This window comes from Sceloporus occidentalis, unplaced genomic scaffold, assembly GCF_023333645.1.
Source record: "Sceloporus occidentalis isolate IW3139 unplaced genomic scaffold, rSceOcc1.0.p SCAF_41, whole genome shotgun sequence".
Taxonomy (NCBI): Eukaryota; Metazoa; Chordata; class Lepidosauria; order Squamata; family Phrynosomatidae; genus Sceloporus; species Sceloporus occidentalis.
In genome coordinates this window covers 7,313,998-7,340,134 of record NW_028317021.1, presented here as the reverse complement: position 1 = coordinate 7,340,134, position 26,137 = coordinate 7,313,998, and the positions used below count along the sequence as shown (strand labels likewise).

General features: G+C 46.3%; 3 protein-coding genes across 5 annotated transcripts; 1 reads left to right on the top strand and 2 right to left on the bottom strand.

Annotated features, from left to right (window-relative positions):
• Window positions 1-1,095: 1,095 nt before the first annotated feature.
• Window positions 1,096-7,077, bottom strand: UNG (uracil DNA glycosylase). Its single transcript, XM_089489911.1, has 7 exons — window positions 6,889-7,077; window positions 6,025-6,249; window positions 5,037-5,132; window positions 3,973-4,070; window positions 3,702-3,790; window positions 3,155-3,333; window positions 1,096-2,301 (listed from the first exon to the last, which is right to left on the bottom strand). The coding sequence occupies exons 1-7, from the start codon at window positions 6,982-6,984 to the stop codon at window positions 2,161-2,163; spliced, it is 924 nt and encodes a 307-aa protein (XP_089346037.1). The 5' UTR covers window positions 6,985-7,077; the 3' UTR covers window positions 1,096-2,160.
• Window positions 7,077-13,301, top strand: ALKBH2 (alkB homolog 2, alpha-ketoglutarate dependent dioxygenase). Its single transcript, XM_089489910.1, has 4 exons — window positions 7,077-7,234; window positions 10,022-10,333; window positions 10,980-11,178; window positions 12,678-13,301. The coding sequence occupies exons 1-4, from the start codon at window positions 7,093-7,095 to the stop codon at window positions 12,976-12,978; spliced, it is 954 nt and encodes a 317-aa protein (XP_089346036.1). The 5' UTR covers window positions 7,077-7,092; the 3' UTR covers window positions 12,979-13,301.
• Window positions 13,302-13,985: 684 nt separating this feature from the next.
• On the bottom strand, window positions 13,986-25,926 carry USP30 (ubiquitin specific peptidase 30). Of its 3 annotated transcripts, XM_089489900.1 has the most exons (13): window positions 25,649-25,926; window positions 24,293-24,402; window positions 23,198-23,380; window positions 22,454-22,557; window positions 21,999-22,097; window positions 20,900-20,942; window positions 20,336-20,430; window positions 19,550-19,609; window positions 18,677-18,763; window positions 17,422-17,505; window positions 15,651-15,834; window positions 15,437-15,536; window positions 13,986-14,864 (listed from the first exon to the last, which is right to left on the bottom strand). In XM_089489900.1, exons 2-13 carry the CDS (start codon window positions 24,390-24,392, stop codon window positions 14,609-14,611), a joined length of 1,395 nt encoding a protein of 464 aa, XP_089346026.1. In that variant the 5' UTR covers window positions 24,393-24,402; window positions 25,649-25,926; the 3' UTR covers window positions 13,986-14,608. The 3 variants fall into 3 exon arrangements, with proteins under 3 accessions (XP_089346026.1, XP_089346024.1, XP_089346025.1); XM_089489898.1 differs by lacking the exon at window positions 21,999-22,097 and having other exon boundaries at window positions 25,649-25,727; XM_089489899.1 differs by lacking the exons at window positions 20,336-20,430; window positions 20,900-20,942; window positions 21,999-22,097 and having other exon boundaries at window positions 25,649-25,727.
• Window positions 25,927-26,137: the final 211 nt, after the last annotated feature.

Sequence of the window (26,137 nt, the reverse complement as noted above, 5' to 3'; positions counted from 1 at the left end):
TACAGTGGACCCTTGTTATATGCTGGGGTTTGGTTCCAAGATCCCCCGTGTATAACAAAATCCGTGTATGCTCAAGTCCCATTAAATATAATGACATAGCAAAATGGTGTCCCTTATAAGAAATGGAAAATCAAGGTAAATTTATACTTTTTTGGAACATTTTCAAACCGTGGATGCTTGAATCCGTGTATAAAAAATCCGTGTATAAGAAGGGCCGACTGTATAACTAACTGATAACTAACACTATAAGTCACAAATTAAATAACTACTATTACTAACAACCAAAGAAGGGCCCACTAAATACCTAAAGAACCTAATAATAGGAATAATAAAGCAGGGTAAACACTGTAAATAGCCAACTAAGGTCCTAAACAATAATCCACTTTGAGACCGCTGAGTAAACCTTCGTTTATTCTAGATAGCCCGAACATTATAAGTCACATACAACCCACAAAGCATCATTCACATCCATTTCCACCAAAATCTCAAAATAAATATTCGCAATAAATAAATAAATATCTCTAATCAACCTCCCTTTTCTCTCTCCCCATTTCCCCCTTTCTCCTTCCTTATTATTAATAATAATAATATGTTTTATTTATATGCCGCCCAATCACTGGGAATCCGAGCGGTTTACAACAGAGGGGATAACAGACAGTTCCCTGCCCTCAGGCTTACAAACTAAAAAGACATGACACAAAAGGAGAAGGGAATGGTGGGGGGGGGGGGAGGGGATCAGGTCCAGCATTCTTCTCTCCCTCTGAGGCCTGGACCAAGGCAGATGGACCCTTCGTCAGGCTAGCCCTGGTGGAACTGGGCCAGCCTACTCTCTCCTTCACAGGCCGAAAGATGACAGTTATTCTTCCCTCTTTCCTCCTCCAAGTCTATATGTATTTGTGCCAACCCTATATTTAAACTGTGTGTAGAGTTTGGATTCCCTTCTGCAGAAGAAGCATTTTAAAATGATATTTTCATTTATTCAAAATGGTAAAACCGAAGAAAGGCCCTCCCTGGAAGGCAGGCAAGGAGCAAAAACAAGAACATCGACACAAACATATCCAAAAAATATGTTTATTTAAAAAATATTTTGCAATACCTATAAAGCATCAACAACAAAATTGGTGCTAGTGTTAACAAGGAAAGAGTCCATAAAAGGCACCTAATAATACCCAAATGTTTTTGCTGCTGATGGTGGCGGAAATAATTATGGGATCCTAGATCTCTTGATGACCACCGCTCCAAACGTGGGACCCCTGCGGCCAGTCCATTGCAACGCCCATCGTCCTCTGGCAAAGAAGGGTGTGCAGGACTCTCCTGTGTGGATGCAACCCTATGGACAACCATTACAAACCCTACAGACAACTCTAACTTTCAATTAACTTTTATGGATTTAAACAGCAAGAGAAGAGTTAAAGAACACACTCACAAATAATAAGGAACAAAAGCTGCAAAGGCTTCCAAAACTTAGGGGCAAGTGAGTCCGCACTCCCACGCAGAAAGATCTGTTCGAATGGCAAAAATGGCATCCCTTCTTTGGAAATCAGCACCCCAGGCTCTGGGTCATCTCTTGTTAACACTCCAAGAACGCTTAATTTCTGGCACAGACAATACCCTTCTAACCCAACCCACAAACAACGGGGAAAAAGAATGAAATCCGTGGGCTGCCCAATTCCTGCAGCCCTATAAAAACAACCCAGCAAGGAGACTGCAATCCACAGCAACTGACAAAGTCAGGAACTGACAAGGCAACAAATTTGGGAGACTGAGCCAAGCATCATTCGGGACATCCTTGACCGTCCAAATGTTTCCAGAAAGGAACTGGAGTGGAACCGAAAGGAAAGAAACCAGCTTCTTTGCTGTTGGAAAATATCCCAAAGAATGAAAAAACCCAATGAACTTGTAAGCAAATGCAGCACAGAATGGGACTGAAACCAAGACTGTTCCTTTAGGCCGATAAACGCTCCTCTCCGAAGGAGTCGGGGACGTAAAAATAATAATGGTTCTCGGGGAGCATTCTCTTCATTCAGATTTACTCCAGATTAAGGCGTCTGAAGTGTCGTGTTGAGCTCCAGACCTGTTTGATGAAAAACAAATTCAAAGGCACCGCAAGGAGAGTCTGGCAGAAACGTCATGGTTGGTGCCAACTTCTGGGTCCAATGGCTACAGCGCTCCCCAGTCGATGGGCTCCTTCCCAGACTTCCTCAGCAGTTCGTTGGCTTTGGAGAAATGCTTGCAGCCGAAGAAGCCCCTGTGCGCCGAAAGAGGGGAAGGGTGCGCTGTCGGAAGGATGTGGTGCCGCTTCTGGAAGAGAGGAGAGGGATTAAAGAGACTTTGTGGCAACCGGAAGCCCAAGGCGGGGGCCGGTTGTCATCTGTGGTAGAAAAGTGCTTGAAAGGGGGGCGCCCCAAAAAACGTGGCCTCCGTGGGAGAGTGAGACTAAAAATGGTGAAGGGTCTGGAAACCATGGAGCCCTGTGAGCAGAGACTTAGGGAGCTGTGGATGTTTAGCCTAAGAGGCGATACGATAGCCCTGTTTAAATACTTGAAGGGATGTCATATTGAGGAGGGAGCAAGCTTGTTTTCTGCTGCTCCAGAGACTAGGACCCAATGGAGCAATGGATGCAAACTACATGGAAAGGGATTCCAGCTCAACCTTTGGAGGAACTTCCTGAGAGTAAGAGAGGGTTAAGAGGTGGCATGATAGCCCTGCTTAAGTATCTGAAGGGAGGCCATATTGAGGAGGGAGCAAGCTTGTTTCCTACTGCTGTAGAGACTAGGACCCAATGGAGCAATGGATGCAAGCTCCAGGAAAAGAGATTCTACCTAAACATTAGGGCTGTTAGACAGTGGAACACACTCCCTCAAAGGAGATTATGGTGGGATCTCCTTCCTTGGAGGTCTTTAAACAGAGGCTGGATGGCCATCTGTTTGGTATGCTTTGATTGAGAGTTCCTGCATGGCAGAATGGGGTTGGACTGGATCAGGGCCCATCTTGGGGTCTCTTCCCACTCTATGATTCTATGAGGACACAATGAGCTCCTTTCTTTCACCCATTTCCTAGACTCAGGCGCTCTCCACAGCCACCCCACTAAGAGGCCGTCCTACGCCTCTGAATGGTGACTCTCGGGAGGACGGGGAAGGAAGGGTGTCCCTACCCGGTTGATGGAGCCGCCTTTCTTCTGCGCATAGGCCCCCCAGAGGAGGAAGACCAGGCCGTCCAGGTTCTTGTCCAGCCAGGAGACCGCTGCATCCGTGAGCAGCTCCCAGCCCTTCTCCTTGTGGGAATTGGGCTGGTGCATCCGGACCGTGAGGACGGCGTTCAGCAGGAGCACCCCTAGGAGGCAAAGGCGACAGGAGGCAAGGCCTTCAAGGACAGCAGCAGGGTCGGACCCCCACAAGAGCAAGGTGGAGTAACAGAACCCCCTATCCGGCCACTGGCCTTTAGCAACAATAATAAATAGCTTTCATGAGCAGTGTTGGCCACAGAGTTGCGCTGGAGGACCTACAGGGGACACTCCACTAGGCCTTTGTAGCTCCTCCAGCTCAGTTCTATGCTCAGTGTCTGTCAGATGTTGACCACAGAGTTGCCTTGGAGGACCTAGCAATTCCTAGAGAGGACACTCTACTAGGCCTTTGTAGGTCCTAGAGGGTTTTTTAGACAAGCTGTACCTGAAGCTCAGGGTTTAAACAAACAGAGATCACCTTGTTTAGCCCAACCAGTCAAGTCTCCGTGGCCAGGATGAGAAAAGCCTTCGATGTCAGTAGTAAGCTCTTTGTAAATGTTCTCCAGGCTGCAGACAAAAACAAGGTACACTGTCAGGATCCTTTATGGCCTTCGGAACGCAACCGCCGTGCATGCCACATGCTTACTACCAGCGGACCTTTAACCGTTTTAAATGGAGGACGAATGGGGAGTTATGTCAGCACACCTGACACTAACAGCAATGGTGAGCTGAATGCCTTGTTCTCTTACCTGGGTGGAGGTGGGACTGGTCTCTGGACACTGAAGCAGAGGCCGTGGGCCTGACCGGGCCCATGATACGGATCCTGGCCCAAGATGACCACTTTTACCTGAATACAAAGTTGTGGAGAAAGGAAGGATTCAACACTGCAGACCTTTGCACGCTATTCTGCTTTGGTCAGGCCCCACCTGGAATATTGTGTCCAGTTCTGGGCATCACAATTCAAAAAGGACATTGAGAAACTGGAGCCATGTGTCCAAAAGAGGGCAACTAAAACGGCGAAGGGTCTGCAAACCATAAAGCCCTATAAGTAAAGACATAGGGAGCTGGGGATGTTTAGCCTGGAGAAGAGAAGGTTAAGAACTAAGATGATAGCCCTGATTAAGTATTTGAAGGGATGTCATATTGAGGAGGAAGCAAGCTTATTTTCTGCTGCTCCAGAGACTAGGAGACAATGGAGCAATGGATGGAAGCTATAGGAGCAGAGATTCCAGCTCAGTATTAGGAGGAACTTCTTGACAGTAAGGGCTGTCTGACACTCAAACACACTCCCTCAATAGAGACTGCGGTGGAGTCTCCTTACTTAGAGGCCATCTGTCAGTGGGGATGCTTTGAGTGAGTTCCTGCATGGCAGATTGGGGTTGGATTGGATGGCCCTTGTGGTCTCTTATGATTATAGGTTCTGCACAGTTTAATAGTTAGAACCATAAAGTTGGAGGAGACTGCAAGGGCCACCCAGTCCAACCCCAATCTTCCATGCAGGAAATCACAATCAAAGCATCCCCATTGACAGATGGCCATCCAGCCTCTTGGGAGGGACACCGAATGGGGCCTGAGTCATTCTATTCAGCATATACAGTGCTGTGCAAACATTCAGCGCTTTATAAACATCCAATGATAATCCTAGAGGCCACCTGACAGCGTCGCTTGGGCTAAGAGCGCCGTGAGCCACGAAGCTCAGCTCAGAATTAACTGAGATTGCAAGGGGGCTTTGGCTAAGCGACCACCTCCCTTTACTGGGACCAAAGCAGAGGAAAGCAGATCAAAATAAATGCTGGCAAAGCGGTTGACTCACATCACGGACGTCGCACATCTGGGTCCAAGTGAAGACCTGGTCGGGAGGAGGATAGACAGTGTAGCGGCGGCGTTCCTCCGCGACGTAAGACATAAGCTGGTTTGGGGGAGAAGAAGAGAGAGAGACTTCTAGGCATTTCGACAAAGGAGCAAGGAAACGGAGATATTGCAACAAGGCAGCATCCAGATCTGGGTGGGAAGCTGGGGCAATAGCATTACCTCCCTAGGAAAGAAGCTCCCAGAAGAAACACACACACACCCCCAACGTAAAACAACACATTTCTGACTCTAAGATTCCTAGAGAGCACTTCTCTAGGCATTTGTAGGTCCTCCAGGGCAACTCTATGGTCAACACTGTCCAAAAGCTGATCACAGAATCATGCTGGAGGACCTACAAACACCTCTTTCTAGGTCCTTCAACTCTGTGGTCAACACCTGCCAAAAGATCATGCTGGAGGACCTGCAAATGCCTTCTCTCTAGGAATCCCCAGGTCCTCCAGGGCAACTCTATGGCCAACATCTGCCAAAAGGTGATCACAGAATCATGTTGGTGGACTTGGATGTCTAGAGAAGTGTTCTCTTTAGGAATCTCCAGTGCAACTCTATGGTCAACATCCAACAAAAGTTGACCATAGAATCACACAATTGCCTAGAAAAGTGTTGTGCCAAGGAATGTCTAGGTCCTCCAGCGCAACTCTATAGTCAACATCTCCCAGAGGTTGATCATAGAATCATGGAGGGCCTACAAATGCCTAGAGAACTATTCTCTCTAGGAATTTTTAAGTCCTCCACCTCTATGATCAAAATCTGACCATAGAGAGCGGAATAGCGACATAAGCACCATGTAGCTGCAGTGGTCCCAAACTCTGGTCCTGGAGATGTTCTGGCACTCCCAGAATCCCTGAGTGCTGTTGTTGTTGGTGGCTTCTGGGAGTTGGAGTCCTCAAGGAGCAGAGTTTGGAAAAAGCTGTGTTGCTGCTGTGGCCCACCTGGGGGAAGTAGGGCTTGGCGAACTCAGGGGCCAGGGCGGCCTTCCATCCAGGCGCCATCTCAGGGGCCGCAGGGACAACGACGGTGCGGGAGGCCTGCCTCTGTTGGGCCGCCTCTTTGTTCTTCCGGATGCGCTCCAGCTGTTCTGGGGTCAGTGCGGCAGCAGCAGTTGCAGGAGGCCATCTTGCGGCGGAGGTGGAGTTGGCCTTGGGCTTCTTGGGCGCCTGGAAGGAAAGAGAGAAGGAGACAGTCAGGAAGATGCGTCGCATGGCAAGCATGGCGGCCAGAGCCAAACAAAGCACACTTCCGGCCACGTGGGGGCGCCTTTTCGCGGGAAAAACAATCACAAGAGGAAGACCACACCCCTCCCAAGCTTCCCACTGGCCCTATTGGCCACACCCACTAGCTTCGTCGCTCCGCCCACCGCCTTAATTGGGAGAGGGCTCAAAGGGGGCGTGGCCAATGCCGCGAGGTGAAGGTAAACCCCGCCCCGAGCCTCCAGCTGGGCTCCCGCGCCGCTTTAATTTCAACGCAGCGCCTGGTGTTCTAAAGTCCCTCATCTCTGCACTTCCTATTGGCTAAGAGGCCTCGAGTGGAGCTTCCTATTGGTTGGGACGCCCTGAGTGGCTTGTGAAGGTGGGGTTCTCAAGTCCCGCCCATCCCCGCTTCCTATTGGCTGAGAGCCCTAGAGTGGAGCTTCCTATTTGTTAGGAGGCCTAGAGGGACTAATAAAGACGGTTCTAAAGTCCCGCCTCCCTCCACTTCCTATTGGCTGAGGGCCTCTATCGGCGCTTCCTAATGGCTGGGAGAACCGTATCGTAACACTAGTATTAACTGTTAAGGGGACTAATAGGAGAACATACCTCCTCGGCGTCCTGGTTCGGCTCCGAGACGCGGCTCCGCTTCTCTCCGGCGGGGAGCGGGGAGAAGAAGGACCGCAGCGTCCTCTGCCCAATCATGGCCTCTCTTTCCTCTTCCTCTGCGGGCCTTTCGCTGGTGTCTTTCTTCCGCGCCGCCTCGGGTCTCTTCCCCTCACGGCTCAAAATTGGCGCAAAAACAGACTGCGCATGCGCACCCGGGAGCGAGGGGCGGAGCTACCCCTCCGATTGGCTGGATCCCCGAGGAGTGGGCGTGGCCTCCGCACCTGCTGGAATTACGCATGCGCAATAGGTTCCAGGCTTGAGGGTCGCCGCCGAAGCCTTGAGGCGGGTAAGTCGGAGGGGCGATGTGCACATGCGCAGTCCTCTTTCTCCCTATTTCGTCTCAACTTGCGTGTTTTTAGCCTCTCGTAACGTTTGAAGGCAGAGACACGTGTATTCAGGGTTTGTTTTTTGCACTCTTTCTTCCCTTCCTCAGATTAGATAGGGATTTCCTGCATGTAAACCCCCTCGCCCTCTTTGCAAACTGTCCCCTTTTGCTCCTCCTGAAACACAGGCAGCAGCCTTCCAAAAGGAAGGAAAGGAAAGGAAAGAAACACACAGACTATTCATATATAACATTATATATATATATATATATGTAATGTCGTAATATTATGACATTATATATATAATATATAATAATAATAATAATAATAATAATAATAATAAAATCTTTATTTCTATACTGCTTTTCCAATAAGATCAAAGCGGTTCACAGATTCAAGAGAAAAGTATACATCGCATCATATAACAATACAATTACAATCACAAATACATTCCATAAAACATTGTATAAAAAATAATTTAAACATCTTGAGGTACACTTCAATTAGGGGATAACTTTCTCTATAAAGAGTCAGGAGGGTATGCTAGGCGGAAAAGATAGGTTTTCAACACCTTCTTGAAAGCATCCAGAGAGGAGCTGAGTTGAATCTCTTCAAGGGAGTTTATTCCAGTACATCGGAGCCATTGCTGTGAATGCTCGTTGGTGAGTTACAGCCAATCTCACCCTGGAGTACTCAAGTAAGTACTTTCCTGTTGTTCTGAGGGTGCAGGGTGGATTGTGTAGGGAGAGGTGTTCCCTCAAGTAACTCTGGCCCAAGCCATGTAGGGCTTTAAAGGTGATAACCAACACTTTGCATTGGGCCCGGAAGCTAATTGGCAGCCAGTGAAGAGATTTTAATACAGGTGTTATGTGGTCTGGTCTTGAAGTTCCAGCGACCAATCTGGCTGCAGCATTTTGAACTAGTTGAAGCTTCCAAACTTGGTACAAAGGTAGCCCCATGTAGAGCGCATTACAGAAATCTAGACGAGAAGTTACCAGTGAGTGTACTACTCTTTCAAGGTCCTTTCGATCCTGACAGGGACGCAGTTGACGTATCAGTCGAAGCTGGTACCAAGCACTCCTGGCCATCGTATCCACTTGAGATGATAACTGTAGAGATGAGTCCAGGAGTACTCCCAAACTGCGGACTTTGTCCTTTAGGGGAAGTGTGACCCCGTCCAGGACTGGATGACAAATCTCCCTGCCTGGACCTGGGGAACCTATCACGAGTACCTCTGTTTTCTCTGGATTCAGCTTGAGTTTGTTTTTCCTCATCCAGCCCATTACTGACCCCAGGCAGGCGTCCAGAGGAGAGATGCCATCCTTAGTCACTATCAGTCGGAGCCATAGAGAGGTAGATCTGGGTGTCATCAGTGTAGTGATAACACCGAGCTCCATGATTCCGGATGATCTCTCCCAGTGGCTTCATGTAAATGTTAAATAGCATGGGGGACAGGATGGCGCCTTGTGGGACGCCAGATATAAGCTGACATATATAATTTATCTTTCTATCTATCTATCTATCTAGTCATAATATTATATATTATAATAAAATATATTATACATATAAATTGTACATATACAAACATTTTATACACACACACTATATAAAAATAAATAAATAAACAAACTCCTTTTGGGACATTCTCTCCATTATTATTATTTGTGTTTATTTATACAGCGCCATATTATTTATTTTATTATATTTTACTTATTTTGGTATAAAGTAAATGTATTATTATGATATAATATATAATTATATATAAATTTTATATTTTTACTCTATTTTAATATATATATATATATATATACACGCACAATATTATATATTATATAATATATTGCACATATAATAAAATAAATAATAAATTGTATATAATATAATATTAATTATAATATATATATTACAATAATATACCCCTTTATATTATAATATAATATATTGTATGAATTATATGTATAAATATTCAAATATAATATAAAATAAATATATATAATTATATATTATATATTAGATACTTTATACTATATATATATATATATAATCAAAATAACATATATAACATATAATGTATATATAATATGTTATGTAATATATTATATGTAAATATATATATATATATATGTTATTTTATTATATTTTTATAGATATACAAATATATATTATTTTATTTCATTAAAAATATATATATATATATATATATATATAAACACATAAAATATTATAATAAAGACTATTATATATATAAATTATTTATTCTATCTTGTTGATTATATATTATATTATAATAATACTGTAATATTATATAATAATAATAGTAACAATAATTAAAACAATCTTAATTCAGCAACTCTGCTGATTTAAAGCTAGACCCTAACAGGCTTGGCTATGACATCTGTGATATTTAAATGCTTGTGTTTCCTTAGCAAAGGCTGCCCTACAAAGCCAAAGCTCCCTTCAGCCAATATGGCCAAGAAAATCCCCAGAAACGTTGTCTTCAGGGTTGCCATACAACAGAAGCAGCTTGAAGGCACAGGAGCACTACACTTACTATTATATGATTCCTCTCCCCACAGGTGACTCCGAATCACTGTATTATTAGTTCAGGAGCACATGATATCTGCCCTGTCAGAGGATATACATCTCGGTTCTTGATTTAAATCTGTGTTTTCGAACTGTGCTGGAATGGAGCATGACCGCTGTCAGAGTCCAGACCTAACTGGGTGTCCTTGTCCCTTTCCCATCCTCAGGCGCATGGTTATCGGAGATGGACAAATTCCTCATCCAGGGGTCCCTCAAGGCCACGGCCGGAAAGACTAAAAGGACACCCCTTGGACCAAAGGCGGGGGATGCAGCCCTTGCGGAGGAGGAGGAAGGGGGACCGGAGGACAAGCGGCCCAAGTTGTGGGCATCCCCTCAAAACAATGAGACCCCCTCCACAGGGAACCCTTGGAAAGAGATCCGGGCAGAGGGACTCAGCTGCGACTACAAGGTCCTCTTTAGCAGAGACGAAGCCGACAGGATCTTCCGCGAACTCGAAAAGGAAATAGTCTATTTTGAAGGTAGGTAGAAAACCTGGAACCTCAAGAGGAGAGGATCAAGATTCAAAATAAACCTAATAGATAAGAAAGCTGGGCCAATGGCTCCTCCTCTTCATCCTGGAGAAGAGTGACAAGTGGGGTGTCCAGTAGGGCCCTCTCCTGGGCCCAGGGCTCAGTCATGGCTCCTCTTCTCCTTCATCCTGGTGAGGAATGACCGGTGGGATGTCCAGTGGGGTCTGTCCTGGGCCCAGGGCTCAGCAATGGCTCCTCTTCTCCTTCATCCTGGAGAGAAGTGACCAGTGGGGTCTGTCCTGGGCCCAGGGCTCAGCAGTGGCTCCTGTTCTCCATCCTGGAGAGGAGTGACCGGTGGGGTGTCCAGTGGGGTCCTATCCTGGGCCCAGGGATCAGCCATGGCTCCTCTTCTCCTTCATCCTGGAGAGGAGTGACCGGTGGGGTGTCCAGTGGGGTCCTGTCCTGTGGGTGTCCAGTGGGATTCTTCTAGAACATGGCCACATGGCTTGAAAAACCCACAAAAACCTCATGTGAATTCTTAGACCACTTAGAATAAAATCCCCTATATTCTCAAGGGAACCTGTTTAATCTTGGGACAGATATTCAGTTGAGGAAGTTCCCTCTTTCAAAGTTTTCCCTTCTCTTCCACAAACAGGGCACCTCACCAAACTCCATGTCTTCGGCAAGTGGCACAACATCCCCAGGAAGCAGGTGACCTATGGGGACGATGGGTTGACCTACACTTACTCGGGGGTCACCTTTTCCCCCAGGCCCTGGATTCCAGTTCTGGATCGTATCAGGGACCGCGTCCGGATGGCCACGGGGCACAGTTTCAATTTTGTCCTGATAAACAGGTAATTGGGTTTGGGGGGGGGGGGGCGTTGGTGGGATGGTACAGAGAACGGACAATCACACCTTAAGCGTGGTGCACAACAACCCAGAGATTGTGTCATAGAATCATAGAGTTGGAAGAGACCGCAAGGGCCATCCAGTCCAACCTCATTCTGCCATGCAGGAACTCTCAATCAAAACATCCCCATTGACAGATGGCCATCCGTCCTTCCTGACTATCTAGAAGAGGGGTGGCAACATGCCCATACATGGCTTTCGTAGACTTTAGCCTACTTCCTCAGATGCATTTGGTGAAGTGGAAGCCAGGCACAGACATATGCATGCCACTGATATGTGAGGATGACCATTCAGATTACAAATCCTTTGTGTATGAAGTTGTAGGTCCAGTTTTAAGGATGGGGTGCCCTACATCCATATATTCCCTTTGCCAGTGGCTAGCCCCATTGCCAAACTGGATCCACCAGTTCGCCTCCATGCGCAAAGACCAGTTTCCCCATAAGCCTTTGTGCACCAGTTAAAATTGGAAATGATGGCGCTTCATCTCCATATACAAAAGGATTTGTAATTTAAATGGATATCCTCATATACCAATGGCATATATCTGTCCCTGGCTTCCACTCCAACAAAAGCATCTGAGGAAGTAGACCGAAGTCTATGAAAGCTCATGATACCTACTTCTTTATTTCAGTGAGTCTTAAGGTGCTACAAGGTCTCTATTATTATTATTATTATTATTATTATTATTATTATTATTATTATTATTTTTATTAGGCCTTGCCACCTCATTTCCGTACCCAATGGCAATGTCTTTGTCCACAAGCAACCATAGTTCAAACTGGACTTACTATTTAATCTCCATACACAAAGGGTTTTGAATTTGAATGGACACCTACCAATGGCATATACTGTCATCCCTCCATGTTTGCGGCTTTGATATTTGTGGCTTTGATTATTCATGAATTTGATTAATATTTTCTCTCTAGGAATATCTAGGTCCTCCAGTGCAACTCTGTGGTCAACTTTAACCAAAAGTTGCACTGAAAGACCTAGGGATTCCTAGAGAGAATACTAGGCATTTGTAGCTCCTCCAGTGCAACTCTATGGTCAGTGTCTGTCAGATGCTGACCACAGAGTTGTGCTGGAGGACCTAGAGATTCCTAGAGAGGTGTGCCCTCAGGTCTAAAAAAATTGTGTTTTTGTTATTTGCAGTTTCTTCCATATTCACAGTGGGGGTCTTGTGCCCCTAACCCTAGTGAATATGGAGGGACATGTGGATGTGTCTGTCCCTGGCTTCCACTCCGCCAAATGCATCTGGGGAAGTAGACTGAGGTCTACGAAAAACTGATGCTGTCAACTTCTTTATTTCAGTTTGCTCCAAAGGTGCTCTATGTACTGATTTTATAATGGGGTCGGCGATAAGGCCCCCCCGCTCCTGACTCGGGATCGGAATGGAAATGGATTTGTGGGTCATCCATCCATCCATCCATCCTTCCATCTGCAGGTATAAAGACGGGGAGGATCACATGGGGGAGCACCGAGATGATGAGAAGGAGCTGGTCCCTGGCAGCCCCATCGCCTCGGTCTCCTTCGGGGCCCGCAGGGACTTGGTCTTCCGGCACAGCACCTCCCGCGGCAAGCGTCCATCCTGTGGCATGGAGCCCCTCCGGCTGGCGCTGGATCATGGCAGCCTCCTGGTGATGAACCACCCCACCAACCACTTCTGGCACCACAGTTTGCCCAGGCGCAAGAGGGTCCTGGCCCCGAGGGTCAACCTGACCTTTCGGAAAGTGAGGGCGCTCTAGAGCCTGCCCTTCGAGTGTCTTCTCTGCCTCAGCATGCGGTCCCTGCAGCAACGTTGGATGCGAGGTCCTTGAGCGCATGGGCAGCCATCTTGCCTGCATCGACGCTCCGGATCGCCTGCACTCTGGGGAGGACCTCCTCATCCTTGTGGACTACCATTGGATCCGTTTCCCTCACAGTCTTGCCTTCAATCATGGGTCCCAATGATGGCATTCTTTGACGCCAAGTGAGGCGTGTTTCTAGGGCAAAATGTGGCCGGGGTGCACCCTCCCATATAAAACCAGCCCTTTTTTGTGGCAGATCCGGGACTTGATATCGGTCACATTCTCTTCATCCTTAAGAGGCGGTTTATACAGATTGCTTACAACCTCCATCCTGCATCCCAGCCCCAGCCGGCAATGGCCAGTCAACCTTTCAGCCAGGGATTTTGGGAGCTGAAGTCCCAAAAGTAACATTTCCAAGCTGCGTCTGGTTGATATTGAACAGGTTGTGCCTGTTGGGTTCCTGGCCTCTTTCTGGTTTCTCACACAGATTATTGTTAAGTATTTTGTCCTAAGCTGCTTAGGGTCTCATATGGGATAGTAATCAAGTAATTAAACCACATCAATGATACAAATCTCTTCTTCTGCCTAAGTTTTTTACATTGAAAAGACCAGCGCAATGGAGAGACCTGGGTCGCTTTCTCTGCGCTGCTGAAAGGCGTATTGCTAAATTCAGTATTGGTGTTTTATTGATATTTGTATTACGTATTATTTTAACGATGTAATCCTGCCTCGATCCGTGGGAGAGGTGGGAAATATAATAATAATAATAATTATTATCATCATCATCATTATCATTATTATTATTATTTCTTTGCAGTGTTCCTCTTAGTAGGTTGTATGGCTTTAGCAGGTTGGTCTCGTCCCCTTTCTCTTTGGTTTGCAAAGCTCCATCAATAGATGAGATCAATGGTAATAATACGACGACGATGGTAATAATAACAACAACAACGCAAAAACAACAGGTCTTATTTGGCAGGAATAGCTTTATAACATACAAAAGGTCTGAAAGGTTTAAAACCAGAGCTTTGTTTGGCGGTGGAAGCCATCAAGAAATGGGAGGAATGTAGTCATTTTTGGGGCTCGCTTGAAAGGAGATACACCATTGTTGCGTCGCTTCGCCACAGGTAAGTCTTTAAAGCGTCACGGAGAGTGGCCATAAACTAAAGTCTTTTTTGGTGACGGCAGCAGCCATTGAATGTTTCCACCGCCAGCCGCAAAATGGCAGCCCTAAGCACATGGAGCATCAGCTTGGTCTTGCTCAAGGCAACGTCTACCGCCTTGCGTGGCTTTGACACCGCCGTTATTGCTCCACGAACCCAAAAGGCACTTGTGGGTTCATTTCGAGACGTTCCCCTCTTTGCACGGCCAGCGGCGAAGGCGTCTTGAAGACGAAACCCCTTAAAAGCGGTCTCTTGGCCTGAAATCCACTGTCGGGGAACATTAGGGACACATGTAGGAACACTTCTGCGTCATAGCGAGCGTCTTTTTTGGCGAAGGGCCTGGCTGCGATAACCTGAGCATGGGTGATAACCCTGGTCCTTGGGGAAGCGTCTCTGCCGATTCGAGGCACGTCTGGCCGGGGTCATTCCTAGGATCGGAGGTCCTGGTCCTGCGGGGGTCTTGACCGGACACGCTCATAGAAAAGCAGGTAGGCGCTGGACGCGAGGACCTCTCGCAAGGTCGCCTTGCGCACTGTGTCATCTGAAACCCACAGCCACTGGGAGCTGGTGGCCGGTGGGTTTTTGGACGGCGGCGGTGAACGGCGGTAGGTCACAAAGTGTCCGGAGCGCATGTCCCCGTGGTGGACCACGACAGCCACGAGGCGGTAAACGTACGCCGGCGGACTATAAGGAGGAAGGGGAGAGAGAGTAATGTTGCCACGTTTGGAGGAGGTAAAGTGTCCCCTCCCTCCCTCCTTTCTTTCTTTCCCTGCTTCCTTCTTTCTTCCCTCCCTCCCTCTTTACTCCATCCCTCCTTTCCTTCCTTTATTATTTCCTTGTTTCTTTCTTTCTTCCCTCCCTCCCTCCTTATTTCCTTCCTTCTTTCTTTCCCTGCCTCCTTTTTTCTCCCTTCCTTCATTTCTTACTTCCTTCTTTCCTCCCTTCCTCCTTTCTTCCTTTCCCTACTTCCTTTGTCCCGCCCTCCCTTCTTTTTCTTTCTTTTTTTCTTCTTTCTTTTCTTCCTTCTTCCCTTCCTTCTTCTTTTTCTTTCTTGTCTGCAGGAAGAGTCCATTGCACCCGTCCTCCAAAGCCTCGTGTGACCGGGGAGGACTCTGGGAGCCAGGGCATCCCCCTCCTGACAACGGGGGCCCTGGGCCTCCAGAAATCCTTTGGCGGGCCGCATCCGGCCCCCGGGCCGCATCTGCAGCCCTGTGTTAGGAGATGTCTGCCGCCTGTTTGAAACGTTATGGACTTGCCTGCGGTCGGAAACCGAAGCCGTGGGAGGGGTCAGCAAGAAAGGGGAGCGGGTGCCGTTCATGGAGGAGGATTTGCTGCCAGCCACCGGCTGCTCAGCGTCTGCAAAAGAATGGACAGGCGTTGGGTTATAAGTACCATAGAACCATAGAGTTGGAAGAGACTGCAAGGGCCAATACATTTTTCTCCTACGCCTTGGACTTCCGGGGGACTTACCAGTCTTTGTATCCGGCAAGGGTTGCGTGCCGGCCACGGGCGTTGCTCTCTGCACCGGGAAGCAGTGCTTGTAGACATCCATGACCAGGAACTCGCCGAACTGGACGTGTTCATTGTGTTTCAGAGGCACGCCATGGTTGGACCAGCTCAGCCTTTGCAAATGGATGCAGAGGCACTGGGGGAGCTGCAAGGCAAAATGGCACCTCTTCATGCTAACAAAATTGAATTCAATACGGAGAAATGTATAGGCATAGGATGCATAAATGCCTAGATATAGGATGGGGGACACTTGGCTGAACGAGATTTATACGTGTGAAAGGGATCTGGGAGTCCAAGTAGACCACAATTTGAATGTGAGCCAAAAGTGCGATGCGACAGCTAACCAGGCCAATGTGATTTTAGGCTGCATCAATAAAAGTATAGTGTCTAGATCAAGGGAACTAATAGTGTCACTCTATTCTATGATTCTATGATGTATAAAGTGAGAAGATGGGGCCTATCCGGTTGCAGCACACACACCACAAAGAGATGGCGGGGGCTTCCTAAACAGGACTTCCAGAAGACCAGGGAGAGGTGTGAGCTTCCTAAGATGGCCACAAGTCTTTTCCCAAGATGCCGTTTGTTGGGTATTTCCCCAACATTTGTATGGGGTTTTGTATATACATTTGTACAATGGGGACCTTGGGGACTGTTGGGGTTTGGTCCCAGGACCCTCAGTGGATAACAAAATCCATGGATGCTCAAGTCCCATTAATAATAATAATAATAATAATAATAATAATAATAATTTATATTTTCCCGCCTCTCTCAGGTGGATCGAGGCAGGATTACAGCCATAAAATGCATACAAAACATATAAATAAAACACAATACACTAATAATTACTTTAAAAACTCACACTATTAAAGTCAATGGCACAGCAAAATAGTGTCCCTTAATATATAAAATGGCAAAATCAAGGTTTGCAATTTGGAATTTACACTTTGTCTGGAATACTTTCAAGCGGCAGATGCTTGAATCCATGGGTAAAAAAATCCTTGGATAAGGAAGGCCAACTGTATAGGATCCAGAAAGTTTAGTCAAAAAATTGACCTCAAAAACCTGAGTCGACTTATCCAGGGGTCAATGTACCATACTCTAACTCTTACAGAAAGAAAGAAAGAACCATCCCCTGGTGAAAGGCAAGAGCTTAATCTTCTAATCTTAATAATTGTAACCTGCTCTGAGAGCCTTTAGGGCTGAAGGGCGGGGTAAAAATACCGTAAATAATAATAATAATAATAATAATCTGTCCCAGAAACACTAACTCCTATTCTCTCATCTATCCATCCTTCAGCGATTTCAGGTCAACTGAGTTGGCCAGGTGTCCATTGAATTGTCCATACCAGAATGTTGGCTTTGTCAGATTGTCGGATTGCTTTACAAGGAGCACAATTGCATCCTCCATCATCCGCTACTCTCTGAAAGTGGAAGGGATAGCAAGCCATCCTGGCTGGACATTGATAGATTTAGTCTCCAGGAACATTTAGTCTCCATTGAACCCAAACAGAGAAAGAATAGGGTCAGCCAAAAACGTTGCTCTCGACTAAAAGGATGAATGCATGGTAGCATCCCTGCATTATGCCTGACTCTATTCTGCCTTCTAGCATAGATGGGACCTTATAGCATGTATATGGAAACTATAAAGTCATGGCTTGGGTCCAGTGTACTTGAAGGAACCTTATTATTATTATTATTATTATTATTATTATTATTATTATCGAGGCCTTACCTTCCCCAGCTTCAGCTGCTTCACAAAGGTGGTCCGCTGGTTCTCCACGAAGTGCCCAGGCTCCGTCCCTTTGGCCCTTTGGATCTGAAAAGGGAAAGCAAAGAGAAAAAGAAAAGCATTTTACAGGTCGAGCTATTTATCTGGGGATAGTTGAGCTCTAATTAATTCAACTATTAATTAAATAGAGAGCTCTTGTCGCGCCTTTGAGACCCACTGAAACGACGAAATTGGCTGCATGCGCTTTCCTAGGCTTCGGTCCACTTCCCTCCAATGCATTAAGATCTCTCCACGCACTGATTCTGCAGACTGACACAGCTATATCTTTTAATTAAACTATAATTTTTAACCTAATAATAATTAAATTTCAATTATTCCAAAATATGGTCAATATGAAGTTCCTAGAGAGAACGTATTAATCAGACACGCAAATAATCAAACCTACAAAAGCCAAAGCCGCAAATGTGATTGTAAATGATCAATTATAAATGATCAAATTATTCACCTACAGAAGCTAAAAAATAACAATTAAGCAATATGATTGCAGACAAGATTAGAAACAGTTAAAAACAATTAAAACGTCCTTTCCAATAAAGATTAAAAACCACTGGAAACACACATTTTCCCTCTAAAATGTTCAAAAATTGTACTTTTAAAGAGGTGGCTTAGTTGCACCATGCCACCACTAGAGGGCACCCTGAGATAAGGAAAGGATGGCATCGATCCATTATCATTAAATACATTAAATATCAGTATTTCCATTTTGAATGTTGGTATTAATGTAAAAGAGGGACAGATTGAGAGGTGACACTTTGCTCCATTTATGCAGCATGACAAACATAAGGAATAGTAACTGTTAATGGAATAATAATTTTGGTTTACATAATTTGTTGCGTTCTATTTGGTTATGTCTACGCTGTATAAAACAATAAAAATATTCATTAAATAGTAATTACAAATGACTCCACTGAAGCTGCTGTACTTTGGACACAGCATGAGAAAACTCACCGGAACAGTATATATTACAATATTTACATTGATAAAATGATATTAATAAAATATTATATATTATTATTATATAAAATTATACACACACACACACACACACACACACACATATATATAATATTAAAGTTTTAAAGTGGTGTCAAACTGGATTATTTCTGCAGTGCAGCTGCAGCCATTACTCTGGTTCAATCCGTAAATTGTTGGCATAAATCAAAACCAACTGGACAGCAGCGTCTTAACAGCAACACACCTTTGTGCAATTGTCACACACGACATTCTTGACCGACTCGGAGGAGATGAAATGATGGAGGCAGTGGTCCAACGTCAAGGGATGGCCCTAGGGACAAAGGGAGGCAGAATAAAATAGTCAGCGGGATACACACACACACACACACACACACACACATACATACATATATATATATAAGCATGTAAGAATATACTTATATGTAAGCATGTAAGATATATAAGAATACAATTAAGAATTTGTGTGTGTGTGTATATATATAAGCTACATAAGAATATATATAAGTGTATTCTTATATATTTATATATAAATATCATCTCATGTATCTTATATATACACACTTGTCCCTCCATATACACTAGGATTAGGGGCACAGGACCCCCATGAATATGGAAAAAGCGCAAATAACGAAAACACCATGTTTTTACCGGAGAGGACACCTCCCTAGGAATCTATAGGTCCTCCAGTGCAACTCTATGGTCAACATCCAACAGACACTGACCATAGAGTTGCCCTGGAGAAGCGACAAAGGCCTAGCGGAGTGTTCTCGCTAGGAATCTCTAGGTCTTTCAGTGCGACTTTTGGTTAAAGTTGACCATAGAGTTGTACTGGAGGACCTGGATATTCCTAGAGAGGAGATATTAATCAAATCTGTGACTAATCAGATCCGCAAATATCAAAGCTGCAAATATGGAGCAATGAGTGCATACTTATATATGTGTATACTTATATATAAGAATATATATTTGTATCCCGATTTGCGTCATCATCATTATAATCATCATCATCATCACCACCACCAGGATTTCTTTGGATTGTAATCATCATCATCATCATCTCTGGAGATTTCTTTGGACCCAGCAAATGAGGACTTACCCACATGGCGGCAGGGATGCTCAAGGAAAGGCTGTCAAAGGTGTCATACCTAAGCGGACTCTGAAAAAGAGGGAATTTATGAAGTCCCAATGGGGCTCCACTCTGGTGCCACAACTACCATTCCCAGAATTCCATAGCATGGAGCCACAGCAGTCCAAGTGGTGCCAAACTGGATTATTACTGGGGTGCGGATGCATCCTTAGAGATTTGCTATGGGGCTGCATTCCAGAAATTCCAGATTGGCCACATTTTGGCTTTTAAAGCTCTTGCCACCATCCACTAAGTCTTAGTATTGCAACCATTTAGAAGGAGGGAACCCCCTCCCCCCCCCCCAAAAAAAAAAATAACCCAGAAAAACCAAAGGGAGAGGATCGTGGCCACCTGAAAAAGCATTTGGGCATTAGGTGGGTTTGGGCATTATGGCCTGACATTCCTCATCTTAAAAAGAACTCCAAGGATGGCCGTCTGTCAACGGGGATGCTTTGACTGAGAGTTCCTGCATGGCAGAATGGGGCTGGACTGGATCAGGGCCCTTCTTGGGGTCTCTCCCAACTCTAGGATTCTATGAGTTGGAAGAGACCCTAAAGGCCATCCAGTCCAACCCCATTCTGCCATGCAGGAATACACAGAATCCTAGAGTTAGAAGGTACCCAGCACAGAACCATAGAGTTGGAAGAGACCCCAAGGGCCATCCTGTCTATGCAGGAACTCCCAATCTGCCATGCAGGAACTCACAATCACAGCATCCCCGACAGCTCAACGTCTCGTGCACAGGCGCATACGTACGTGATGCTTGCAATGTTTGCAAACCATGTTGCTTGTCAGCCTCCCATGAAAAGGGTGCTGCAGCTTCCAGTGGCTTGACAAGGGATGCAAGGACCCTGCGGACCACAAAAAACAAGACACGCTGCCTCAACGTTGGATCAGCAAACACTAGTTTACTGCTAGAATGTAAGACTATTATTATTATTAACATCATTATTATATTTATTTGTCTCCTGCTCTTTCCCGAGAACTGGGACTAGTTGTGTGACAATGCGAATCTGGACTAACATATAAGGAAAAGGAGTATATTCTGTATTTTGAATTAAGATATATCATCAGTTAATTAAAGGAAGAATTTATTCAAAGATTAGTCAAAGAGTGGATAAGTGGATAATCGTAATTTAAAAACGATGCAACTAAACGGATACAAGTCAATGTACAGTTTACACGACTAAAAGATATTAAGATAAAACAATACAATTAAAAGTATATATATATTTATATATAATATTATATCAACTTTTGAAAATGGTACAACACCCTTCGCATATCACTAAGTCAAACGAACATCTTTTTTCCCTTTACCTCTCGTTCTGCAGTGTATTCGCTCTTGCGGCATTTCTGGCTGCTACACAAACAAAATGGGGGGAAAATAAAGCTTGTTTAATATATATATAAAAAATTTGGCATATCATAAGGCATTCCACTCGTTCACATTTGCATGCTTGGAGATGGAAACACTGTGAAGAAAAAGAAAAGAATAGGGATGGGAGGAAGCTCAGCTTTAGTTTTCTGCAGGGGAACTTGCACCTCCTGCAAGTTTACTCAGAAGTAAGCCCCCAATAAGTTCAATGGACCAAAAGTGGAGGTAACTGCGCCCAGGATGCACCCGGCCGGCATTGCAATACTGCTAGATGCATGTACTGGAAGTCAGTCCCATTGAACTCAGTGAGTCTGAGTCGATTTACTTAGGATTGGGCTGTGAAGCTCTTTCCTTAAAACAGAGGCCCAGGGCTTTTAAACATAAACTAAGCTTAAAAAATAGCAAGGAAGGCAGTACAGCTACAAGCAAACCTCCAGTTTAAGAAACTATTAAGTTCAATGCAACAGTAGTTTTTTTTAAAATGGACCAAAGTAATAATAATAATAGTAATAATAATAATAATAATAATAATAATAAAATTTTTATTTCTATACCGCTTTTCCAATGAGATCAAAGCGGTTCACAGATTCAAGGAATAAGTAGTTCTCATAGGATAACAAAACACAGGGAGCATGTTGGCTGGGGATGATGGGAGTGTTAGCCCAAGACCAGGCTCTTCTACAGAAGCCACTTGAGTCCTCTATTTTGCCCTAGGCAGCATACAAGTGAAGTTTTAATTTGTACAAGTGAAAACCTGGCTTTTTATGAAAGTGTTTGGGACCTAAAGATTTCATCCAAATACGTGGTTTTAGGCCGCCTTCACTTTTTCAGTTAGTCAAAGTTTAAATTGTTCAGCGGTGTAATACCTTTCACAATCTGAACCATTATTTTGGGCATTTGACATTGTTTAAGTGACTCTATGATTCTAAGTGGACTTTGTTGTAGCTAGAGAGACCTACTAGGGTCGGACGTCAGTCTTTTAAAAAGTCAGGTCTTCTTTTGAGGACCTCCAAAACCCTCCAGCGTCCTTCCAAGGCTCACCTCTAGCGCATACACATCAAACAGATGCGTGACCCGCGGCTGACAGTCTCTTTCATCTTCCAATGAGGAGGTAAGGACGTGGAACAGCTCATGAGCATCCTGTCAAAAACATAGCGCCAGAAAAACTTGAACCCCAGGCTGAGTCCATCTCATAAAGAAACCAGGCTGCGCATGACTGCAGGACAAGGCTTGCCCAGGGGGCACTAGGAACATGAACCATTAGGAAGAACCTCTTGGAATCAGAGAGTTGGGAGAGACCCCAAGAAGGGTCCTGATCCAGTCCAACCCCATTTTGCCATGCAGGAACTCACAGCCAAAGCATCCCCATTGACAGATGGCCATCCAGCCTTTGCTTAAAGACCTCCAAAGAAGGAGACTTCAAAACGCCTCTGCCTTGTTTTTCCTCACCAGTGTGTTTCTTTAACTTTGTGCCAAATGGGAATTCTAGTATCTACCTGCTCTTCAAAGGAAGAGATGTGCCATTGGTACATCCTTAAGACCTCCAACAAGCCGCTCGCATCCAGAAGGTCGTCTTCTGTGGCTTCTTGGCCGGACAAAGCTGGAAGTATTGCGCACAAAGGTGAGTCAACGCAGACCAGAGGAGAAAATGAACAAGAATCCATTCACTTCCAGTCTTAAAGTCAGGTTAGAGAAAGCACTTTAGGCTTGTGTGGCTTTGGCAAAGGGCTGGAAATCTTGCAGCCCTCCAGATGGTCTTGGCTTGGGCTGCTGAAGGCACAGGCGTTGCCATGAGGAAGGGGCAAAGTGCTACGAGATCCAGACTAACATGGCTATGTCTCATATTTTCTGTTTGCCTTCCTTTGGCCTTCCCCATTTCCCTGCCAAGAGGGTCCCAAGGTTCCCATCCCAGCTTTGGCAGATGGCCTAAAAGCTCCAAAATCTTAATATCCCATCCATCAGCATTCACATCCCACGTTGTCCTGCCACATACACACACACACAACTGGAACATTTAAAAACACTTGAAACCATGCAATTTTTTTTAAAAAACGATAACTAGAAAGGACTGCCTTGGAGGGAGGAGGACTCTCTGTCCGTAGAGGTCTTTAAGCAGTGGTTGGACAGGCGCCTTTCAGGTCCCCATTATGGGTCCTAGGGTTAGTATCTACAAAGACTCGGCTCTCACAAAGACAATGCCTCGTTTTATACCCGCCAAGATGCCACAAGAGGACTGCTACCTTTCAGGAGGTGCAGCAGCGTCGTGGACAAGGACCGGCACTCTGCGTTTTCTCTCTGGCCGGCTTGGCACTGGGCAGTGAAGCCTTCCAGCCACCGGACGAAGGAGGGACAGGCCGACAGCCCTTGGAGAAGGGAGTTCATGAAGCACGTGTTCCCCAGGTTGAGCAGGCCTGGAACCAGCCCTGGGGAAAGACACAGGCATCGCTGTCCTCCTAACATCCTGGCTAACCATCTTGCAAGATGCTGGGTTTTCCAGGCCGATTCCCTTGCTCCCATTTCTCCCATCTCTCCTTGGAGCGAGCGGTACCTTTTACACAGGTCCAAAGAAGTCCAAGGGGACACTCTATGGAGCACGCTGCAATAGTCCGATGGTGAGGTTAGGCCTGACAACAGTGAGCCTCTACAGCTTAGGACCAGCCTTCCGAAAAGCCCATGTCCCTCCATCTAAGCCTGCCTGAATGGTAGGACTGTCAAAGGCAAGGGTTTGGCACCAGTCCCACCATCTTCCCCAGTTTGTCTGATGGGGCCACAGAGACAGAGCTCTCTCTTTGCCAGCAGTCAGCAGCCTTCTTGCTTAAACAAGCCTTCAGCCTTGTTGGGCTGGAAGGATGCGAAAGGGGTGCGCTGCTGCTTACATTTTGGATTTTAAAGGAACGTTTTCATTGGATTGATGGCTTAAGGCTTTTGAAACCTTTGTACCACATCACCATTTTGTTTCAGCTCATATTCTAAGCCACTCTCAGTCTCCCATTTTGGGAGAGAGTCGGGAGCAAAACCAGTGCTTCCTAAATGTTGGCCTTCCAGATGTTTTGGACTTCAGCTCCTAGCGTGCCTGACTCTTGGCCAAGCTGGCAAGGGCTTATGGGAGCCAAAACCCAAAGGAGACGGAGGTCCAAAGTTGGGGAGCCGCGGTTCTAAACCAAAGCAGTTGGTCCAGACGAAACAGCAGCAAAAAGGAATGATCCATCCCTCTCAAAGAGACAACTGAGACGTCTCCTGAGAGAAGCAGCGGAGGCCAGGAAAAGAAGCCTCAGCCTGTCTCCCTCATCCCTCTCTATTCGGTCTCTCTCTCCCTCTGAGGCGCATAGCCCTACCGTGCTGGCGCCTCTTCCGCTCCGAGAGGGGACCCCACAGGACATAGGCGCTGGCAGCCAGGGCAGCCGCAACACCCCCAAGGAGGCCCCAGTTCTTCATCACTTGAGCTCTGAAAACACAAAGGCACAACAGGGAAAGAGAGTTGCAGCGGGTGTCTCTTGGCCTGAGAGTCCTGAAATGAAACTGTCCAAAACAAAGCTGCAAGTCAATTCAAGTACACTCCTCCCTCCCTCCATATTTGCGGATTTGAGGAATATGTTCTCTCTAGGAATCTTTAGGTCCTCTGGTGCAACTCTATGGTCAACTTGAACTAAAAGTTGCACTGAAAGACCTAGAGATTCCTCCTAGAGAGAACACTCTCCTAGGCCTTTGTAGCTCCTCCAGTACAACTCTATGGTCAGTGTCTGTTGGACGTTGGCCACAGAGTTGCATTGGAGGACCCAGAGATTCCTAGAGAAGAGACTCTACTAGGCCTTTGTAGCTCCTCCAGTGCAGTTCTATGGTCAGTGTCTGTTGGATGTTGGCCATAGAGTTGCATTGGAGGACCTAGAGAGTCCTAGAGAGGTGTTGTTGTTATTTGTGGTTTGTCCATGTTCACAGGGGTCTTGTGCCCCAAACCCTAGTGAATATGGAGAGTCTAAATTAGAGGCTCTTCTCTTCAGGAAAGCCTTCCAACTTTTGTCTTGATTTTATGACCATGGGAGTTGTATGAATTTACACTCTGATTGTATTGTTTTAACTTTCTTACAGTCTGGTTTTATTAACGTTGTAATTTTGCTTGTGGTTTTAGGTTGCGCGCCGGAGGCAGGCTTTTGTCTCTGTTTCAGACTGTTGCTTTCTCTCCTTAGTCAAGTGCTATGTAAGGCCTATGGTGATATACAAATAAATGGAATCACCACAATAATGATAATAATAATAATAAGAATAAGAATAATAATAAGAAGAAGAACCAGAGTTGAACTCCTGAGACAGGGGGAAAGCCTAAGAATGACCGGGAGAAGGAGGAGTCAGGCAGACCAGGATGAAAGGCTGGGGCTTGTGGAACCCAGAGGACTTCAATTCCCAGAAGCCCAAGCAAAGCCAGCCAAGGGCAAGGGATTCTGGGAGGCCAAGGCCAAGGCCTCCCGAGGAGCCAAGGCCGAGAGCCTCTCCGACTGCGGGGCGGAGGAGGAGGCGGCCCTCTTCGACAAGGCCCAGAATCCCCGGCGCCAAGGCGGAGAGGCCGCCGGCAGGGAGAACCAGGCTGGCAAGCCTTGCTTGGGGGGGCGCCAACTCCCAGGACCCCCAGCATCCGGCCCTAAGGGGGCTGTCTGGGGAAGGAGGAGGAGGAGGAGGCCTCTCCCGGCGGGGCTGACCTGGACGCAGCATCCCAGGCAGGCAGGCAGGCAGAGCTCTTCTGGGCGGAACCAAGGGCGCGAGCGGAAGAGGGACGGCCGAGCAAGGCCTGGCCAAGGGCTGGGTCCGCCGCCCAAGAGGCTCCCTCCGGCCCCCGGGGCCCCGAGCGCAAGGTTCCGCGCCCTCCGGGGAAGGGAGGCCAGGGCCAGCAGGGAAGCGCCTCAAGCTCTCCTCCAGCAGTCCTTCCCCCCAGCAAGGCCAAAGGCGGCCTAGTCTCCGCGGAGCTTTCTTTAGTCAGACGTCAGTAGTTCGGGGAAAGGCATTCCCAGACAGTGCCAGAGCCTCGGGGGAGGAGAAGGAGGAGCAGGAGCCAAGCCCCCGAAAGGAGAAGGGAAGGGAAGGGAAGGAGGAGGCGGCCTATTGCCTGGCAATGGAGCGCTGGGAGGCTGCTCCTTCTTCGGGGAAGGAAGGCAGGCACTGCTGGCTCAGGCGCCTAGTCCTCGGGGCAG

What these genes read in the sequence shown, in the direction of transcription:
- UNG (XM_089489911.1), bottom strand. Translation starts at nt 6,984, where the DNA reads ATGATTGGGCAGAGGACGCTGCGGTCCTTCTTCTCCCCGCTCCCCGCC. An exon ending in CGAACCAGGACGCCGAGGAG is followed by an intron (nt 6,250 to 6,888) that starts GTATGTTCTCCT and finishes CTTTCCTTCCAG; the next exon opens with GCGCCCAAGAAGCCCAAGGC. An exon ending in CCAAGCCCTACTTCCCCCAG is followed by an intron (nt 5,133 to 6,024) that starts GTGGGCCACAGC and finishes CCCCCAAACCAG; the next exon opens with CTTATGTCTTACGTCGCGGA.
- ALKBH2 (XM_089489910.1), top strand. Translation starts at nt 7,093, where the DNA reads ATGCGCACCCGGGAGCGAGGGGCGGAGCTACCCCTCCGATTGGCTGGA. An exon ending in CCGCCGAAGCCTTGAGGCGG is followed by an intron (nt 7,235 to 10,021) that starts GTAAGTCGGAGG and finishes TCCCATCCTCAG; the next exon opens with GCGCATGGTTATCGGAGATG. An exon ending in GGAAATAGTCTATTTTGAAG is followed by an intron (nt 10,334 to 10,979) that starts GTAGGTAGAAAA and finishes TTCCACAAACAG; the next exon opens with GGCACCTCACCAAACTCCAT.
- USP30 (XM_089489900.1), bottom strand. Translation starts at nt 24,392, where the DNA reads ATGAAGAACTGGGGCCTCCTTGGGGGTGTTGCGGCTGCCCTGGCTGCC. An exon ending in TTGATGTGTATGCGCTAGAG is followed by an intron (nt 20,943 to 21,998) that starts GTGAGCCTTGGA and finishes TTGTTTGTGTAG; the next exon opens with CAGCCAGAAATGCCGCAAGA. An exon ending in GCATCCCTGCCGCCATGTGG is followed by an intron (nt 18,764 to 19,549) that starts GTAAGTCCTCAT and finishes CTTTGTCCCTAG; the next exon opens with GGCCATCCCTTGACGTTGGA.